We start from the raw sequence: 22596 nt of genomic DNA on the forward strand, positions 1-22596 counted from the left end.
ATGAAGTCTAAATTACAAGCTTTTTAAATGTTTAATTACAGGAAAAAACTCCATTTGACTTTATGTCTTATTTTTTCATTTGACAGTTAAATTTTGTAAAATCTACAATTCTAAACAGGTAAAGATCAAGAGGTGAAAGGAAAAAACATTTTGTTTATTTTTCACCTTGTTGCAGGCACAGCAAGTATATTCAAAAGAGTCAAATCTTATTTGTCTACCTCTTGCACTGCTTTTAAGAAGCCAGAACCTTTCTTTAACACATATAATGTGACCTTTTCATGAAGTCAACTCCCTGAAAATTGATATATGGTGGAGCAGATATTTTGCCAAATATCTGACTGAGCATTGCTGTTGGAAGGTCTCCACTGGGTTTTGTTTCTTTAGCCTCTTGGGTTAATCTCCTTGGATGTACTTTTGAGAATAAAATTATGTTAAGGGAAATAGGACAGCTCAAATATTTGCACATGCAACTTATTGGTTCCACTTTTTATTCTTTCGCAGAGAATGGGACAGAGAACTGGCATCAAAGAAAAATCCGAAACTCATTAATGCCCTTCGGCGGTGCTTTTTCTGGAGATTTATGTTCTATGGAATCTTATTATATTTAGGGGTAAGGATCTCATTTGTAAATTTATTATGGATAAATAATTAATTCACTTTTTTTATAATAAAAGGCCTAGGGCTATTTGGTCTGTAGACAAAAGGACTAATCTAACTCCAAATACAGGGAAACCATTAAAACTCTAGTAGAGACAAGTAAAATGCTTTGAAAGTAAGATGTCCTAGAACATAGGTAACAATTTACAATTTAAAATGAATTCAATAAAATAAATATCTTAAAAAATTTTTATTTTCTGTTATGATCCCAAATCATTTTCTTCCTACATGGGATTTCTTGTACATGGGATTGCTGGTACCTTTATTTTCCTATATTCAACTGGAGGATGTCAGAGATGATGTTGGGAGGAGAATTAGATCAAATTCAGCTAACTTCATGTATGGATGTTTATAATATTATTTAGTCATATCTGCATGCTGAATTGTTTCAAGGAAAAATTGAAAAAATTTAAAATTTGGCAGCAAGGCTTTTGTAATATGTTTTCCTGGTTTCCCACATCTTCATCAGTGTGAAGAGGGCACTGTGCCTTGAAATTCCAGGCTTTGTGATGTTTATGTACAGTCTGTGACATTTTCTGGCTGCTGTCAAATATGACTCTTATCTGTTATTTTTTTACATCACCAGAGCATCATTTTGAATCCTTGGTTGTAACCTATTACAGATGATGGAAAGTTGAATACTTATTTAGTCTTCAAGTTAAGGTTGTGCACAATAGTTAACTGACATCTAAATGCATGCTTGTATTAGTAGTGGTCTTCATGCCCTGGGGAGTTAGCAATGCAATAGTATCTCCCAAAAAGATACCATACAAGTGGCACTGCTTTAAGAATTTGTAGTTCACACACACACCAAGAAAAACATATTTAAAAATTTATTTTGACAAAGATGACCGCATTTAAGTCCAGAATATTTATTAATGCTGTTGATAGTCTTCTGGAAAACTTTTCTGGCACTTGAAATTAGCTTTTTTTTGAAATTATATCTGTCTGTCTGAATACCTATCTCTCTCTCTCTCTATTCCTATAGAAACTTGCAGTGGTTTGGGGGTGAAAATGTTTTGTTCGTAAGGATGAATAAAGTAGCTGTAGAATTAACTATCTTTTAAGATGTCTTTGAGGTGATTTTTCTCAATAAGAAAACTCAGAGCTTTGGGAAACAATCCTATTAATAGCTTCTGGCTCTGACAATCAAAAAATATCTTTGCTGATTGCTTTAATGACTGCATGCAATACATTTGAATTAGAATATAGAAGTACAATTCACTGGTCATATCATATAAGAATATAACATTCTCAATAAGTTAGTGTTGGGTTGAAGTGAATGATACTTCAAAACATTGTTAGGTCTTAACTAAATTGTAGTAACACTTAAAAATTTTCCTATTTCTGGTCTCTATCACACATTGCTTCCATTGTTTAACTTAAAGCAGTGCTGAGTGGAAGCTGTAAGAGAAGTCTAATTATCAAGCCCCTTTTGTGTTCTGCCTGACTTGTGAAATAATTTTCTACCAGTATAAAAAATTCATGTGAACAAAAGGGCTCAACTACATGTGAAAGTTTAGGTGAAACATGAACATATTTATTGAATTTATTTTTTGGTCTGGTATACACAGATAAAAAAAATAAACATGATATACTTCAATATTTATTAGGTTTAATATTTATTATACCTAATCTGTTCCAGGTTCAGCATTAAACCCTTTATGCAGATTATTTTATTTAATTCTCCTAGTATCTTCATGGAGCAGACATTATCTCTAACATAGAGAAAAAGAAATTGAGATACAGGGGAATTAAGGAACTTTCCCAGAGTCATACACATGGTAAATTTGAGTGATAGCCAGATCTCTTTGGCCTCAAAATGAATGACCCTTCTGCTAGATCAGATTGCTATGTAATTATAATTATAATGTAATTAAAATTGTAATAGTTGTATTTAGGTACTCAGCAGAATGGTGTGTCTAGTAACCAGCCTTGTGTCTGCTGAGTTTATTTGTATGTTTTCAGGAGACACAGGTTAATAGAAGCTTGAAGGTTAAGGATTCTTCCAGGGTTACTTCAGGGGCAAATCTGAAGAAAGTTCACAGCAGGAAGCAGGATAGGGGAACCAACTAGAATCTTCTCACTTACTTATACTCAGAAAGAACTGTGTGAAATCTTTCCAAGAGCCCCTATGCTAAGGGCCAAACTAATAAACAAAATTAAGAAATAGAAGAATGGAGTGGGTGTGGAGAAGGACTAACTTATTCTTAAATTTCTCAAGTTTAAAAGTGTCCCGATGAAAGGAATCGTAAAGCTTTTCATGGTGTATTAATTATCCATGAGTGAGAGTGAGGGAGAGGCACATTTGAGCCCAGAGCTGCAACTCTGGAACCAGCAGCACATTTGAAGTGCAAAGCTTATTTCCACCAGCTCAACTTCTGATAACCAGTTAGGAATATTGGTGAGGAAAAGAACTGATGGGAAAAGCAGATGAGATGGGTATGCTGAGAAGGCACTGAGAGGAACATTTATTTACACTGGCAAGGCACAGGTGTGGTGGGGCTGTAGTTTCTCACCCTCATCGCAGAGAGAAGGCCTGGGCTGTGCAGTTTTAAGTAGTGAAATGTTGAAAACTGTATGTCTTAAAGAAATTGGAGAACCATTGTGGTCATTGACATGAGGGCAACTTTTCAGGGTTCTGAACCGTCAACTCCATTCTTTTTATTGCTTGCAGAAGAAAAGAAGGGGAGAAAATTTAGCCGTTATTATAGTAAGACCTCTGTCCTTTTAAACAACTTATACAAATGCCTTAGCATCTATGATACTCTGTCAGGGCATTTTTTCTTTCCTCTGTGTGTATCACTTTGGTAATTTTTAAAGTCTGTTAAATGAGTAAGGATTCTTGAGGTTGCTATAACACTATTCTTGGTAAGAGGTGGACATGTGTTCCAAATGTTCTATATATTTTTAGTCCCTTTCATCAGGATAACTGTGGTATAAAGAATATTTGGTTGGCCTCAGGACTGATAGAAAAAGTACTGTGAAATTTGCCTTTGACCATGAAGGTTAAGAAGAAAAGGAAATGCTATCATGAAGGAGCTTTTCTGCCTGTGATACTGATGCATTCTGAAATCATATTAGCTATGGCCTCTGATCATTAACTATGTACTTTCTCTGTCTGACTCAGCAACCAGATACAACATTGTCTTCAACATTTAAGACTTCCAGCATAGACGAGAAACTGGCTATTGAAAAATGAAGTGTGGCAGTCAATTGAGGATAGTCAGAGGGAAGCCAGGCGGAGGGAGTTTTGTAGCAGATTACTGAGAGAATATGATTATCACATCACATTTATTATGGTAAATTCACAAGCTCTCACTCAAAGATATTCTTGAGTGAATATATTTTCTAGGTAGCTCTGGGCATATTTCCATCATCAAATTGAGATGCATGTCAGTGCAACTTAGGTCCAACTGTTTTCATTCATGAAATCTAGGGAAGTTTACGGGCATAAAGGAGACATCCTAGAACTCCTGTTGCTGGAGTTCTCAAATCCCACAGTCTATGTTGCTAAGGATGATCTTTTTCTTTTACATTTTGGCAAATACATTAAGCAGGAATTTGAACACAAGCCTACTTCTTAAGATGGGAAAGTGTTTTGGGGAACTGTGCACACAGATAGGCCCTTGCTTAGGCACTTTGACTTATGTATCTCCCTTTTCCATGACTGGCTTCTCAAGAACAGCTGTCTCCAGCAAATGTCCTTCTAGATGCCTGTCAGGTAGGACTCCTTTCTCACCTTCCTTCCCATCCCTGCATCTCTTGCCATCTCACTGCTTCTCTCATACCAGAAGTGACTGCACGCTGCACCCCTTAAACTCACCTATGTCCTGACTATGTCTATTCCCTTCTAAGACCCCCATCTCTAACACACCTGTTGGACCTCCTTGTGCTATCTACCAGAAGAAAGGCATTCTTCAGCTTCCCTCATTCCTGTGACAAGGAGACTCAGATTTAGATTTCTTTCAAATACAAGGAATTTTTACTCCACTCTTTAGAGTAACCAGTAGCCCTACTCCAGATGGTGTGATTTAACTGGTTTGGAATGGACCCTGGGATAATAGTATTGATGAAAAGGTCTCTGGGTGATTCTGGTTCAGGTGGATAAACCTCCAACAGTATTACTGAATGCATCTGACTTTTGCTGGAATCTAAGATGGGAGGGCATGGGGAGGGAGTGGTACACATTGAGAGAACTTCTTAGTTTGATTTTTTTCTTAATGATTATATTGAAAAATTCAAGAACATATATAAATGAATATTTACTCTTTTAATGACAGAAGGGTAGTGCTTCTCAAACTTTTATGTGCATACCAGTCACCTGGGGATCTAACCAAGATGCAATTTCTGACTTCGAAAGTTTTTGGCAGAACCCTGAGATTCTGCATTTCTAAAAGCTCCCAGATGAATGCTTGACAGGGTCATGGAAAAAGAGAAAGCCTGGTTAGAAGCAATAGATGTTATTAAAAGACAAGCAGGCAGACTAATCAGGGCCAAGGAGTCCATGAATGAAAATGACGGACTCCCACTGATAATAAAATGTGACTAATGGTTTATTGAAAAGGCCCACCTTAACTAGTACTAACTTTCTGTGTCTTCCCCCAGCATCCCTCCCAGGATGCCACTGGAGAGATGCCCAATGGCAGGTTGCATGGAGAGGGCAAAGATCTAGCTATGGAGACTGTTTCTCTTTCAAGACTGCAACACAGAGAGATGTTAGATCTTTTTCTGTAGAAACATTGTTACACAGTTTGGTTAGGTCTTTATGTACCACATTATTTGGACAGACAGGTGCTTGAAGAGCCTTTAGCAGTATGTGCTTTTGAAGATTAATGTAGGAATCCAATACCATGTTCAGTAGATTATTGTATCTAAGACAAAGTGCATCTCCTATTCTCACATATAAAATTTTGGAACAAAATCATGTTCTTACAACTTAAACTGGATATGAGGAGGCCCAGTTCTCCTTCCTGGTAAGAACATGGCACATTTTAGTTCTTGTAGCTAACCAGAATCCCATAGTGACTAATAAATATAATGTGGTGAAATAAAGTAAAATATATATGCTGTACTCAAGTATGTATTTTTTTCAAAGACAGAACCTTTTTTTCCTAACTCTCTTGGGGTATGCTCATACCCTGATGCCACAAGCCTGTTTTATGATCTATGGGAAAATCAAAGAACTTGTCTGTACCTCAGTTTCCTTGACTGTAGAATTAAAGGGGCTGTATAGTAAAGTGTGCAATCTCCATGATCTCAAATTCATTGCCACTTCTTATGTTTAGTTTCATCCAGTTTTCATATGCATGTTTTCTTTCTATTATTTATCATGTTATATGCAATTTTCTATTCAAAATTTTTTTCTTTTAAGTATTTTTTATGATTAGGAAAGCAATAAGATAATTACTGATAAATTTGATGTTTATTCTTCCAGTTTTTTCCCCATGAGAATATATACTTAATAAAGGGAGGGGAATCATCACTTTACATAATGTGTTTTAAATCTGCTTCTCCTCTAAATGTATTGTTAATGCCTTTTCATGTCACTAGATGTTTTTCCACTTAATCATTTCACTATTAAATGATCACATGGCTGTACTGTATCTTTTCAGTTCCTCGTCGCTGAATATTTAGATTACCTCCAATTTTTCACTACTATAAACAGTTTTTGATGCAAATCCCTTTAAACCTAGATTTTAGCAGATTTTCAAGTGCCTTCCAGATATAGTTTATTTTCTTTCTTGATAATTTTACATGAAAACTCAGTCCTCACCAACAATAGGTGTTATCATTTTAAAAAAATTTCCAAATTGCTAAGTGAAAAAGAGTATATTATCATTTTTACTTGCATTACTTTTGGATCCTACTGTTTAAACAATTTTTATGTATTAATCATGCATTTATATATATATATATATATATATATATATATTGTGTGTGTAAATTGCCTCTGCATGTTCTTGGTCAATTTTTATTTTGGTGTGTTTGCTTTTTTCTTATTTGTATATGATAGAATATTTTCACCTGTCATTTGTTTCTAGTGAATTTTTGTTTATTTTTAATTTTTTTAACAATCGATTTTTAATTTTAAAAGATTTGCTGGCAAATCTGTACATCTTTTCTTTTTATCCTGCATGTGGCACTAGGTATTTTTTTTTAAAGCCCTCTCTACCCAAATACTGTGTAAGCACATATCCATGTTTTTATTATTTCATCTTTTGTATGTAAATTGGAATTAATTTTGGTGTACATGAGAGAAAAATTTTAAAAAGTGAGTATCCAGTTGCTCTCTCACTTAGTGCACAATCTGGCCTCTCTCAACTGAATTAAATGCTAAATCTTATTATGTATCAAATTATTACAAGTACTTGGACCTGTTCCTGGACTTTAAAGATAAATCGGTCTATTTCTTTGTCATACCACATGTTATTATAGCTGTATAATATGATTTAATATCCAGTAATGTAAACCCTTTCACACATTTTTCTTATTACTCAAATGTTTTTGATTAGTCTCTTATTTTCTCTGAAAGAAATTGAGAACTATTTTATCCATTGATGAAACAAATATTTGCTGAGTGGATAATCTGTGCTAGATTGTACATGGGTGTTGGAACTGATGCAAAAACTAAGGCAGACAGTCCCTGCTCTTATGGTTCTAAGATTTCACTTTCAAAAAATTCACTTGGAATTTTGGGGAAGATTGCATTAATTTTATAAAATAACTTAGAGGAGAACTTTGCAATATTCAGTTTTTGTTTTTATAAAGTTTTTAAGTCTTTCCATTTATGTAAGACTTTAAAAATATATCTTAGTAATGTCTTGATTCACTTAAGCTTATTATATATAGAATCATATTCTATGCTGATAATGATACTTTCATTTCTCCTTTCCAATAGTCATACCTCAATCATTTTTCTTGTTGAATTCTATTAGCTGAAAGTTCCAGAAAAATGTTTAATTGTTCTAATAATCAGTATTCCTATCATTGGTAGTTTCCTGACTCTAGAGGTAATGTTTCTGGAGTTTTATTAATTGTGGTGCTGATAGTTATTTTGAGGAGGAATTTCTTAGGTTAATGAAATACATTTTAGTACATTTAGAGCATTTATCAGAAACAAATATTGAAGTTTTGTCAAATTTCTTCACAGTTGTTGAGATAATCATAGGTCGTTCTGTAATCTATTGGTATTCTATTAATTTCTCAATGTTGAGAAATCTTAACTTCTCAGTGTTTCTCAAATAATGTCCTTGTATTCCTGGGATGAAGACATATAAAATATATTTAAAACAATTTGGGGTGATAATGATGATGGGGATAATTTTACTGACTACACACAATAGAAAACAATGTAGCCTTAGAAGTTCTTCAACTAATTTTTCTACTTGGGTTAGAAACAACAGTTACGGAGGTTTGGAATTGTAATTTTTCAAGTAAAGTTATCTTAGGATTAATTCACTGAATGTAATTGCAAGTCTGAACCAAGATCCCTCTCTATGCCTGAACTTTCTTGCATGGTCTGAATATCCAGCAGCTTTCCCTACCTCTAGAAACATCTGGCCCTATCATGTTTTTGTAGGAAGAACAGAAAAGGTTAAAGGACTTCGACTCAACCACAGTGACTTTAAGGTCTGGGATGGAGGATCCCATGAGAGGCCAAATATATCTCCCAGGAGCTATTTTCAGGCTTAAATTTTCCCTGGAAGGCTGATCTAAATTGGAACTCAAGATTATTCCCACCAGTACTGCAATCACTAGTGTGGTTCTCTAGCCTGACCCTGTCTACCCAGGTAGTCTGCTGTGCTCCTACTGTTGTGACCTGTGTCTCTCTGGATAGAAAATACCTATAGTGGCGGCAGGATGTGGGCCAGGATGATTACCCAAAGGAATCCTCTTCCTCTCCCAGGGGATTCCCGAGACTCAGATCATATAATCAGAGATGTTAGCACTAGAGGGGACCTTCGAGATTATATTGCTCCACCACTCAGTTTATCAGTGAGGAAAATATCCAGAGAAGGGAAGTGACTATGGTGACACAGAGTGTAGGTACCAAGGATAAGAACTTGGGTTTCACGACTCTGAATTCAGTGTTTGTTTCATTGTCATGCTGGCTTCAAAATAGGTGTCAGGCTTCTATTATCTAAGTGAACCATTAAGTGAATTCCTATTTATATCTGATAAAAAGTAATAAAGCATTTTATTAAATTTTCTAATTTATATTTTTCATCATTAGACTCAATTTCAGTTTGGCTTGTACTATTTTCTAGGGTGGCAAATTGGGAAATGTTTTGTGTCTCTGAAAATAGTCTGAGCAACAGGATACATAAAGCTTTCACATACCAAGAATATAGGCCTGTATTTTTCCCGATCATTACAGGGCTGGTTTTTGTAAAAGACTGTACTTCCTAGATTAAGCTAGGTGTCAGTTACTATTGTTTTCCCTTCCAAAAAAAAAAAAAAATCATGTGATATCTTTAAATGGTTCTATTGTAAATATTAGAGAGCATGCTGCTTAACACAGATTAGTCAAAACTCAGTGGGGGTGTTGAAGTACTCATTTTGTCCTTAAATGTTAGCAGGTCCATGTGGTGGTTTGCTGTTAGCAGATAATCCTGTTATTGGAATTTTCTCTACCAAAAGTAATTTGCATTTTTTCCTATGAAAACATGTACCCTCCCAGAGTAAAACTACCAATGTCTTGTGGGATAGCCATTGTTATTCAAAGGATGATTATGTCCTCTTTTGATTGAGGCATGGCGACAACTAATTCAGTAATGACAATATATAGAATAGATGTCTGAGCCAGATTAATATGCATTCAATTTATTTTGTTAAAAATTGCATTCAGCAAATGGGTTTGTTGTGATAGAGATGACAGGTAATGGAAAAATAATGGTGATACAATGGCAAGGAGTTTAGTTCAAGCTACACAATAGGGAAAAACTTAAGTAAGCCTGTACAATGCTAAGAATGCTTTCTGCAGCTCAATTGCTATATTTCTCTTCTGACTCAGAATGCTCTTTTTAACATTGCATAGATGGGAGTTACATTTTAGAAATATGTAATAGGGTATTTATCAGTGGCTGTATATTCTTTGCTTTGTTATGTTATCTATTAGAATATGTATACACATGTATAGGTGGGTCTGGAACAGGGAGAAAGGGATGTTTACTAATTATGGTATAAGCAATCAAATAAATGAGCAGCAGTCACAGCGCATACTCTTATAGTTATTGTCTTACACAGACGAGAAATGATGTTTTATCTGGTATGTATGGCAAACATCAAGGTTCCTTACTCTCCTTCTTGGCCAAACACAAGACTTCCCACAAAGGTAGCACGTATAGAACCAATGCCTGTGACTGCAACTCAAGAGAGCGCATGGCCTATTATTAATGGGAAAGTACCTCGAAGTAAATGTGGTATTGACATTTGTCTGTGAAGAGCAACATAATATAGAAAAGTTATAGGGTAAATACTGAGCTGAAAGTAATTTTGAGGGTGAAATATTGCCACTGTAAACACACTATGAAAAATTATATTTGTAGTGTGTAGATATTTATACATATTTTTAAAACCAAGATTTATCTTAACTGTACACTTCCTAGGTTAAGGAGTTATTTTGAAATAAAGTTACTCCAGAGAAAGTTTGGCATGGATCCATGAAATTTAAAAGTAGCCAGGGAAGCACTTGCTCAGACTGTAATAGCTTAAGAATGGAAACAGCCCATCTGCCCTAACACAGGGCAGTGGGGCAGATAATCTCATTTGCTCAGCAGATGTTGTGCTGAACAGCACCTCAAATAAATGAGTAGATATACAAGTTTCAGTGGGGATACATGTCAAGAACACAATGTTAAGTAAAAAAAAGAAGTTGTTAAAAGCACTGTACGATACCATTTATAGAACATTTAACACCACAAAAATAATTCTCTCTTTCTCTCTCTGCATCTATCTCTATATATACACATATATATGTATATAGAATATATATTAAAGATGTATATATAGAATATATATGTGTATACACACACACACACATATATATATATACTATATATATTAAGGATGGTTACATACATAATAGAAGTACAAACCATGCATAAAATGATACACACTAACCAGTAATTTCTGCACTTACTTACTTTTTAAAAATAAGTACTCCCTTAGCAGACATGGCAAACTATTAACCTGCTATATTTAGTTAGGAGCTTAGTGATTTTCATTTCAGTATTCATCTATCTTTTTGCTGTAATTCACTTATGTTAAAACATGACTATGTGAGAGAACTATAATATTCCATGTTTGTGATTAGTTTGAAAACTTTTTAAAAAGCTTTGAAACTTTTCTTACATTCACAGCCTTGGTCTACACAGTTAACTTGCAGTGAAATTCTGAATATAATGTATAGAACCAGCAGCTACACAAGCCAGTGATCAATCACTGACAGCTCAATATAAATTAGAATTCCTAGTGGGGATGAAGTTGATATAGAAAGCATTTACATTTATTGAGAATGAGAGGGTTTTTGGTTTTGGACACGAGGTTTAGAAAAGACAGCAGAGAAAATGGAAAAAAAGCAAATAAAAGGCTGAGGGAGAGTAATGCTCAACAATTCTGGGGGCCAGTCTGGCTTGCAAATATGCATTTGAAAAGGAATCACTTAGCATAAGATCATATCATTACAAGTTTAGCCTCAGATCCCCATTTCACCAGTTCATTGTAAAATAAAACAGTGGGAGTTGGAGGGTTATGTATCACTCCCTTTGAATGTAATTTAGCAAGATGGGCCAGAAACCTCTTGGGTTCAAATCTGTTGCTTATTCAGGAGAAGTGGCAATGAATTTGATGGACAGTTTGATTTAGTAGTTGATTGACAATCCTGATCAGGTGGATTTGGAAAACACTTTGGTCCTCTCTTATTAACTCACAGGCCTTTAAGGATTTGATTAATCATTGGGAAATGGCCTGACATTGACGTCTGCTGGCACACTCCTTCCCTGAAGTCCATGAACTGTTCCAGACTGGGAAGGGTGTGGCATCGGAAGTGGCTGGCTTTAAACACCGCCAGGGCCTGCATGCTCCTTGGCTTCTGTTGCCAGCTCCCTTTGATGTGGTTACTCTGACAAGCCATGTTCTTTCTGGAAATAATGCCATTGCTCAAAATGCTTTTAAAAGTTCTATTTTGAAATCACATCAAGTCACTTGGTCTCTTTGGCCTTTTAGTTTCTTCACCTACAAAATGAAAATAGTACTGCCTACTTTCACTCCTAGAGCTGACATGGAAATCAAATGAAAGATATGTTATAAACTGTTACAAGCTATGTGGATGTTACTAATTAACACACCACTCCAGAAACTGCACATTTGCTTTGTGGCCACTCTTCACTTTTTAGTAAAAAATAACATAAACTCATCTCCAAATAACTGTTGCTATAACCAAAAATCAGATCTTATTTCAAAGTATAAAGCTATTAAAAACGTCAAGAGTTTCTTATGGGTATGACCTTCTATGAAAGCCCATTTTTAAGTCCTCCTTTAGATCTGAAACTTCTTGTTTTGAAATTGTGAGGCCACTTTATGGAAGGGAAATGAATTTAATGGTTCTGTTTTGCCTTTTCTTCAGGAAGTCACCAAAGCAGTCCAGCCTCTCTTACTGGGAAGAATCATAGCCTCCTATGATCCAGATAACAAGGTGGAGCGCTCCATTGCGATTTACCTAGGCATAGGCTTATGCCTTCTTTTCATTGTGAGAATGCTGCTCCTGCACCCGGCCATTTTTGGCCTTCATCACATTGGAATGCAGATGAGGATAGCTATGTTTAGTCTCATTTATAAGAAGGTAATATTTCCTTGCACCATCTCCATGGCACATGGCATCATGTTTTAAATGCCATACTTGTACAACTAAAGAATAAATGCTAAAGTCAATTTCTTATGCCTGTGAAGTAAATAGCAGCAATAGTTAATTATTAGTTAACTTAATAATTTCAATTAATTTCAACTAGTAGTGGAGCATCTTTTATAAATTCTTTATTGATTTCATTTCTTTTTCACTAGTCATGTCATCAGTTCTGGAAGCCGTGGCTCCCCATTAAAATGATTCTTGTCATCTGCATAAGAGTTATTGACAAAATATCATCTTATGGTAAAATGCCATGTATCTTTATGTTCAATAGCAAGAATACAGAATGCATGTAATTATTAATGATAATCAAAGCAATAGAAGTTTGTACCTTAACTTGTTGCCACACAGTGATGGTGTCTACTTATCCACTGCTTTATTTTGACTTAGATTTTTGTCATGCTGTGAGTCCTGCAGTTAAAATTTTTGGAGCAGCACATGCATGACAACCATGAGAACCTTGTCTGCTTTTCTGTGTACATTGTCCAGACAATAGCCTAAATTGCTAAGACATGATTTAGGTGAATTCAGATTAAGATTTACCTACCTTGCAAATACAATTTAAGGTCATTTCATGATATGTACTTTCACCAACCTGATTCAAGACCATGAGTAACTGCTTAGATTTACCTAGTCACTAAAGAAAGCTGTTTCCTTGACTCATTTGGATATTGCTTTACCTTCTTCTTTTTTTCCTTCCCCCAATGTAAACATTTTATGTATTTGGTTTATAGTGGACATGGGTTTGATATTCCCTGTAGGAAATAACCATTAACACTTCTATAATATACATGCAAGGTCAATTGTGTTGTAAAACCTTGATAGTCTTACTTTATTGTTCAAAAAAGCCTTTCATGGAGGCACAAGGAGAAAATGGAGTTCACAGTTTAATCAAATCACACCTCAGTTGCAATCTCATCAGCTCACAAGTACCAGGAAAGCATGGGTGGTAAATCAATAAAAATTTTATTTTGATGCAAAAATTTTACATAAGCAAAGAAATTATTAGTTATTATTTGGAAGTAGAATCTAAATGCATGCATATCAGAGGAAGTTGAATCCAGTCTAAAAATATTTATAGAAAGTGTTTATTATCATAATGATGAATAATAAGTAAGGATGCATGGCAGTATCCTAATTGATTTAGGTTTGCCATCTCATTTGATCCTCCCCAAAACTCTCTATGGTAGGAAGTGTTAACTTACTATATAGATTAAATATTTTAAGAAATGAAGGCCTAAAAAGTATAGAACATTGTGCAAAAACATCTCCAGGATTTCTAAAATGGGTAAATCAGAATTCTTGAAGTGGAGGGTTTTCCAAATATTAGAGAAAATAAAGTAGGTACTGAAATAACAGAGCAAGGCCAATTGTGTTAATACAGAAGGAGGGAGGCATGACCTACTCTGGGCTAAATTAGGGGAGGGGAGATCCAAGAAGGAGCAGGTTAGTTTGTAACTAAGCTTGTGTATACCATTTAGCACAAATATAGCAATATATTGCTTTCACACACACAGTGCCTTAGTAGAAAGTTAGAAGCTATTGTAACTGTCCTCTTTTCTCATTACAAGTATCTGTTCTCACCCAGCTTGCTTTACTCCGCTAGTCACCCTTATTGACCTGCATTGGCATCATCACTAAAGAATGCAATTGTACCTCCACGTGGCTGTGGTTTTGGTCCCTAAAGTGAGCCTAAAGTAAACTGGTCCCCTGTCTGACCAGCCCCATCTACATGGCAGGCAGCCACTAACCCTTCTTATAATTTTGCATATTAGAGCACTGTTTGCTTTGTTCCAAACTCTGCAACTATGATAAATTCAGATTATTTTTTAAAGAGTGAATCTAAATACAGACTCAATTTAACTTTGCCTGTGAATTTCAAGAAGACAGAGATAGCTAAGCTGAACAAATATTCACCGAGTGATTACTGTGCTCATAGCTCTGTATTAAACCCTGTGGAGAACTAAAAGCCATGGAGACCGAGTCTATTACTAAGTCATGTGTGACCCAGCTAATGGATGTCCCCCCACTCCTATTGCTCTCATAGTGTTTTGGAATTAACTGCCTTGGTTCCTTCTTCATCTGTGCTTTCCTAAATGCTATTCCTTATTCCATACCTATTTTAAATTCTACCTCCTCAATAGAATCTTTCCAGGTTTTTATAGCCAGATATGTGGACTTTCTCTAAACCACCCCCTTATATTCTACTCCCTTTAACTCACTTATCATACCGTGTTTAGTTATGTATGTACTAGGTTGCCTTGATGCAAGAATTATGTTTTAATAAATCTTATATAATCCCTAAAGCCTTGAATACAATGACCTGCATCTCCTAAGTGCTTGATACATATGCATTCAGTTGAAACAAGTATATTAGATGGGTACTCTCCAATCAAAGCCATTTCATGGCAAATCCATTCTTATTAAATTTTGTAAGTGAGCAAAGCATGACTGTGATTTTTCTACTTAGTGTAATAATTTATCTACTTAACAGTTCTATTTTGTGTATATGGATACATTTTTCTTAGTAAACTTTAGGATTTTATATTGCTAATATAATGTTTCATAAAATTACCAATGATTCAGTTATTCACAGTATGCTTTATTGACTTTAACAGTAATTTTTTCAATGGAGTTACTATAGGACTGTATGAAAAATTTAAGGACAAAGTTTTAATCTCAAATTTCACCACCTTTGATTCCATGTTTTATAGAAATAAAAACAAACAAAACCATGAATCTGAATACTATAAAAATGGAAATACAACATAATTCTCATTCTGGAGGAGAAAAAAAAGTTATTACTGTTTAGATTCTGTAAACTAAAATCACTAGAGGCATAGCAGGATATGTTATAAAGAAATATATTTATAAGCCTGAGAATATACTAAGCTAGAAGAATATAAAATAATTTTCATTACCTTTACTGAAAATTGCATGCATAGTAACCTAATTATTAAGTTGTACTATGTCACTTATAATTACATTTGTTTTCCATTTGTTTTCCTTTTAGACTTTAAAGCTGTCAAGCCGTGTTCTAGATAAAATAAGTATTGGACAACTTGTTAGTCTCCTTTCCAACAACCTGAACAAATTTGATGAAGTATGTACTAACTGAGTTAATTTTTTATGCATTATTTTTATAAACTGTACAATGCTACAGGTTTTCCTGGGTCGGTTAATAGTAATAAATGATTAAGTCAGACACATCCCTACCTTCCCTACTTCTGAAAACTGAAGATGTTAAGTTGTATAGCAGAGAGCCATTCTGGGGTGGTGGGACCACCCGACTCAAAGGCACCTCTGCTCGCTGTCTATTTAGATGAGGTTTTTCAAAATTCATTCCTTATCAGATCTTGTTTCCTTTTAATACTTTAAATCAGTTATTTCTTTAGCTGAATATGATACCCTGAGCAATTCTTGTTCAGTACTGTCTTATATCACAAATAAATGCAAGGTCCTTGAGGACAATGTGTTTTATTTATCTTTGCATTTCCAGTATTTAACATAGTACTGACCCCACAGCAAGTGCTACATAAATCACTGGTGAATTGAGCATGCATTTGTTCTAAATATATTGTCAGATGATAGAGTTGTGAAGTTGTGAAAAGTGAGTCTTTGGAGCCCCTTTTGTTCTCACATGTTCTCTACCATGACTCTTACTTTATCCAAATAGAAGTAGGTTACTTAAAATAAATTATTGATAGCCATTTTCTAAAAAGAAACCCAATTTCAGTTCTACTGAAATAAAGCACACTTAAAAATGGAATAACTTGAAATTTGTTCCCTGGGAAATCCTAGTCTGTGTATAAATGTTTAAGCACTTTGCTATATGGTCCATGTACTGAGTACCTAGATTTTAGCATGCTCAGAACCATGACTTGTTTGACTATATAAGCTTACTGGGCCCAGTTTTTCTCCTCTCTGCTTTGTTTATGTGTTTGTTTTTGAGGATGGAGGATAAAATGTCACTAGGTTTTGCTGTGATCTTGTTTTCCAGGGACTTGCATTGGCACATTTTGTGTGGATCGCTCCTTTACAAGTGACTCTCCTGATGGGGCTGCTCTGGGAGCTGCTCCAGGCCTTCACCTTCTGTGGGCTTGCTTTCCTCATCGTCCTTGCCCTCCTTCAAGCTGGCTTGGGGAGAATGATGATGAAATACAGGTAACACTCTCTCTACATAGCTTGCAAGTATTTTAAATTAGTTTTCAAAAAACTCACTCTAGTAAAATCAGGACTGCTCTTTGCTCTGAATGGTAACCTACTTACTGGGTGTCACTAAAAGGGAACTATTTTAATGGTATAAATAATACTTCCTATGCCATTGGGATATATTTTGGCTTACCAATCTATAGAATTTATTTAAAAGTATGTTAATATTCAGTTCATTTTTAATAGATCATAAGATTTGTGTAAAATGGGGTAAGTTATGTGAACAGGAGAGAATGCATACATTTTGGATAGAGTGTACAGGCTTTTTCTACTCTGGTTCATGGATCAACACACCAGAGCCCTAGTTACTTTTATTACAGAATGGATCAGTGGTACCAGTCACTGTTTATGACAGAGGACTTCTACAATTTGTCAGCTAAAGTCTCAGTCAATGTATACAAGTTTTGAAGTCAGCTAGCTCTTGGTTTGAATCCCAGATTGCACATTTACTAGTTATGTGATCTTAATCAATAATTTCTGATTCTGAGTTTAGTAGATTTCTGAATCAGAGACTGAGTCTCTGGTTTTTTCATCATTAAAATGGAGATAACCACCTCTCTTACGCTGTCATAAGGGTTAGTGATGGTGTATGAAATTCATCTAATACAGTGTCTGGCACATAAGAGGCATTTACTAAATGGTAGCTATTTTTTTTTTGTTACCATGTATTTGATAATAAACACCCATCTATTTAATACAAGAAATGTGTTTTTTTTAAAAGCTTGAGTTGGTCTTAGTGGCCAGTTTGTTTGGATTTTACTAAGTATTGAATTTGATTGATTAACTGATTAATTTACAGAGATCAGAGAGGTGGAAAAATCAATGAAAGACTTGTGATCACCTCAGAAATGATTGAAAATATTCAGTCTGTTAAGGCATACTGCTGGGAGGAAGCAATGGAAAAAATTATTGAAAACCTGAGACAGTAAGTCTTTCTGGTAAATCTAGTATTGTATGCCAGTTACTGTTTAATATTTAAAAAATGAGTATGTCACAGTGGACTTTGAGCTCATATTTGAAGTTTCTAACAATCAAACAATTGTATTAAGTTATATCAACATTCACACATTAGTGGCATAAATTCGTTTCCATGGGGTGAATTGTTATGCAGTTGGTCAAGTGTGTTATTTATCTGCAAGGATATTTGTACCTTATGAAATAATCTTATATATGTGTTTATAGCTGCTTAATATACTTATTCAACTAAAATAATGATCATGATGCTGGAGGCTGATTGAAGTCTTGAGAGGAACTGCTAGAGTAATAAGTATGCAAATCTGAACCAAATAAATGGTTCTCAATTACTATATCTCACTTAATTTATATGTTCTAGCTCTTGAAAAATGAAAGGAAACCCCTCTGTTTAAGAATGTTTGTCCTTCCTTAGTTTAAGGATAATAGTGCAGAGTAGCATCTATAAACTGTATCTCTACAAACCCTCCACTTGAGAAGTCAGTTTGGGTAATGAAAGCCACCACCTGAGATAAAACAAATGCTTGGCACCTCTCTCTCCTCTTGGTTCACCTCAGATAACCTTTCTTTCACTGATTAGTAAAGATTATATCCAGCAAAAAAAAAAAAAAAAGAGCACAGACTGAAATATGATTACTGTGATAATATTGGGCAAAATATAAAGTAAGGCATTTCTGTAGCCATGAAACCATTTTCCTTGAGTCAAGTTCCATGTTCTACCAACTGCAATCAAAGAAAGATTCTAGGAGACTCAGTGGGGATAGACATACTGTTAAAGGGAAAATACTTTCAGGACGTACAGCACATGAGAGTTTCACAGGGAAAAATATCCTGAAAAGAAGAGTACCCTTTTGGTGGTGTGAGTATGGGTTATCAGGAATTCAGGCTGCTGACTCCAGTAGACAGTAGTGACTGAGCTGCAGGTGTGTGATTGGGACAACAAAAGAAAAGCTGAAACGTTAAGCCCTTTGCCATGTAAATAGAAAGAGTAAAAGAGTAAATATTTCCCAAACATTATTGGTCATCTGTTTTTATTATGGCTTTCAAGACAAATTCAGAAAAGGAATTCTATTTTCTTTCCAGAAACATCCTTAAAGATCCTGGGGAATTGTTCAGTTGGTGGAAGTTGTTTTTCTCATGAATAAGTGAGTTCTCTGTCAGCAGTCGCCCTGGTCGCTTGTGTGCCTGTGAGCACAGGCAGCAGGGGTGATGAGGAGGTTATCAGAGGGATCCGGCTTTCCTGGGCCTCTTGATAAAATGCTGGTCAGGTCATTTGAGGTGCTGACTTCTCTTGACTTTGCTTTTTATTTTCCCTCTTCCTCAAAAGATGAAATCCATCCTTCCTACGCTGTATTTCTGTTTGGCCAATTCTAATAGCAAATGTTTGGTTGTAACTTGTACAATCTGGTTCCTTAATCTGTCATGAAAGTGTTACCTGAAAAGGCTGGAAAGTCTGACGTAAATATGGGAAAGCAAGAATTGCCTCTACTCAAAAGAGCAAATATAATGTTCTGGAAGAGATTGGCAGGATGCTCTTCAAAGGCGTGATTACCTCAGCCTGGGCCACTGTTAAACTAGGCAAAAGGTTGTGTAAAGCTCCCTGAAAATCTACTTTATTGCTCTTTGATAATAAAGTTACTTTTCTTTTTATAAGAAACTGATAAAATAGTTTTTATAACTCAGAAGTGTAAGTGATTTTATTATGGAGAGCAATGCTTTCTGGGTGATTCTTGCACATGTTCTTGAATCCACCATTTTTTTCTTATAGTACCACTTCTTCCATTTTCCTCAACTGTTTTAATGCATTTCAACAATTATTTTGACAACTCTTAAGATTTTTGTGAACAGTATTTTCTAGCATTTTATTAATGTCAACCTTGCCAATATTATTCTTTTTTCTGCTAAAGACTAAGGACACACATGTAGATTCTAAATGCCTTGAATGTGTTGTTATTTATCCTGGCAACAACTCCACAAGGGAGATGTCATGTTTCCCTTCTATAGATGTGGGTCCTGTAGGATCAGAGGCAAGAGCAATTTGCTTAAGATGACATAGCTGTAACTGACAGCCAGGAGTAAGACACAGTGAGATTCCAAAATCATATTCTGCCTGCAATACCAAATAATCGGAATAGGTAAGTATTCACTGCATTAGACTGTGAATCACAATTTTGGTGGGGCACATTGAACTTCATTTCCTTCATCAGAGTTCTTAGGATTACACCTTTTTTTGTAAGATTACTTCTGGATTCCACCACTTGAAAATGAACTTTTCTTAGTTACACAAGCATGTGGGACTAACCCCAAATGCAGGCGCAGTTATTGCTTCCTCCCACCAGAACTCTCTACGTGTCTGTGTCATGATTCTCTTCCCCCCGTGAGAGCTGAATAGGAGGATCACAAGTGCCTCCAATTTTTATGGCCCTGGATGAGTGGGGTGGAGGCTGAAGGCAGCATTGTCCTCTGTCTCCAGCAGCCTCTACACTCCCTGTTTTCTACCTGTTTGGGCATTTAAACCTCTTCTGTATGTGTTAAAAAATAGTTCACATTTGCAGGTCAGATTAAAAGATCTCAAGTGTGACTGCAAATAGTATATTAAAATCAGAATGTAGAGAGGATGTAGCACCTACTCATAATTTTTCAAGAACCATCTGCAACAGAATCACTTGGGTTCTTTTTTAAAATGTGGATTCTGGAAGCCTACTGCAGGCTCATTCAACCAGTATCTCTGAGTGGTGAGCCTGAGACTCTGTGTTTTAATGTTTCTTAGGTGATTTTTACCCATGTTATGGTTTGATACCCACTCCTCTGTGGTTTATATGTTATTTTCAGTGTTCCTCAAAGCCAAGCTAGAATTCCTAAAATGTTAAGAATCCATTAGGGAATTAAAGAATTGTGTTTCACCTTTATAAACCTTGCAACACTGTCCTCATTTCCACACAAAATGTCTTCAAACACCAACCAACAAACAAAAAAGTTATCAAATGTTCAGTAATCTTACAAATTAAAGATGAAGTGAATAAAGATATAATAATGTAATAATAGAGATCATTGCTTATAATTTAAAAAATAGTATTTATAAGTATTATGTGTAGGACACTGGTCACTCATTACTACCCCCCTTTCTGATCAGGTAACTGAAGCCCAGAGAGGTTACATAACTTGCCCAAGGTCACATAGCTTATATAGGGTGGGGCCAGGATCAGAACACAGGAAGAAAGCCTTCAGAGCTTATGTTCAGATTTTACATTCCAAGATGTAGGCTGACATTTGAAAAGTAAATAAGCATCCCAAATCTTATTTGTTTTTGTTTATAGAACAGAACTGAAACTGACCCGGAAGGCAGCCTACGTGAGATACTTCAATAGCTCAGCCTTCTTCTTCTCGGGATTCTTTGTGGTATTTTTTTCTGTGCTTCCCTATGCACTGATCAAAGGAATCGTCCTTCGAAAAATATTCACAACCATCTCATACTGCATTGTTCTGCGCATGGCAGTCACCCGGCAGTTCCCCTGGGCTGTGCAAACATGGTATGACTCTCTTGGAGCAATTAACAAAATACAGGTAATGTGCCACAACTGGTCATCACGTACAACAATTTTAGAACAGTTGAGAACTTTTCTAGTGGATAAACTCTCTAGAGATGAATTTTTGGTCCAGGGCTTGTTTGATGTACAAAATTTCCTTTCTTGATTACTGTATGTGGTTTAATGAGCCCTTGTAATTAAAGCCTAGTGAAACAAAATGAAGGCCAGCAAGATTCTCTTAAGTGAAAGACTCTGAAAAAAATACTGTTTCTCTATTCTGAAGATTTTTATCCAAGTAATCAATGAATAGATTGGTTCTAATGAAAGTGGCAAATAGACAAAAAGATGATGGCAAATTCAACAGGGATTTGTAAAACTTCCCAGCTAACACTAAGAATGTTCATCTTAAATTTTTCCAGGCATTTCCCTGGGCAGTATAATGGATGAGAATGGCATTTTATGCCACATGAATTACCTTAAAATCCCAGAATGCTGATGTAGCTGGTAGCTTTGAAGAGAAGTTGTAAAGTCCTTAGGTGACAAGACTGAACTTATACAAAGCTAATTGAGTAACCATCATGAACTTACGTGTGGATAAAATTTTTAAATTAATATACAAGTCACAGTGTTTTATTATTGTGACATTCATTTTGACATCCATTTAAATATCTAACCCAGGAAGTAAATCACTGTGACATAAATAAAAATAAGCATGAAGGGTGAGCCACTTTGAGGTGATTCTCCCATTATGTAATATTGGCCAGAGTTTGCAAATTGTGACCCATGGACCTAATTTCAGCCCCTAGGCCTATTTTAATTTACCTTTACATTAAAAACGTGTTTTGAATTCGTTGCCAGTACTTAAAAATTGGGAGATGTCACATATACAGTAAGTCATGTCTTCAGCCTCTTTTGAAGATTTAGAATATGGAGTAAAGGGGATCCTCTTCCCTCAGAAGCAGCGGCTGCTCACCCCTTAGAGGGGGCCTGTTCTTTCCTGTTCATCACAATCTCTCCTTAGCCACCTTCCTAAATTTTATCATCTTGAAGATGTGTGAATTTGAGATGTATGATTTAGACAAATCATTTAATGTGGCTCAGAATCTTAGCAACTCTTGCACTAATATCATTCCTTCTGTTAACCCACACAGCTGTGTGGTGAGCTGTGTAGGGAGAGCGCGGGAGGGAGGGAGGGAGGGAGGGAGGGAGGGACAGAGAGAGAGAGAGCAACATATAGGCACACCCTGAAGAAGGGAGCATCACAGAGGCGGAGGATGAGGTCCCTGAACAGTAGTAACACAGAGGCAGAGAGACAGGTCT

The 22596-nt window shown here is 35.6% G+C and overlaps 1 protein-coding gene across 2 annotated transcripts in view; it reads left to right on the plus strand.

The window, feature by feature from the left end:
* Nucleotides 1-22596, plus strand: part of CFTR (CF transmembrane conductance regulator) — a 164042-nt gene that overhangs the window by 36117 nt on the left and 105329 nt on the right. For both annotated transcript variants that reach the window (XM_057504702.1, XM_036905683.2), the window contains exons 4-9: nucleotides 502-610; nucleotides 12287-12502; nucleotides 15579-15668; nucleotides 16566-16729; nucleotides 17577-17702; nucleotides 21067-21313. In XM_057504702.1, the coding sequence (XP_057360685.1) occupies nucleotides 502-610; nucleotides 12287-12502; nucleotides 15579-15668; nucleotides 16566-16729; nucleotides 17577-17702; nucleotides 21067-21313 (952 nt within the window). The remainder of the gene's footprint in view (nucleotides 1-501; nucleotides 611-12286; nucleotides 12503-15578; nucleotides 15669-16565; nucleotides 16730-17576; nucleotides 17703-21066; nucleotides 21314-22596) is intronic.

This window comes from Manis pentadactyla, chromosome 7, assembly GCF_030020395.1.
Source record: "Manis pentadactyla isolate mManPen7 chromosome 7, mManPen7.hap1, whole genome shotgun sequence".
In the NCBI taxonomy this organism is placed as follows: domain Eukaryota; kingdom Metazoa; phylum Chordata; class Mammalia; order Pholidota; family Manidae; genus Manis; species Manis pentadactyla.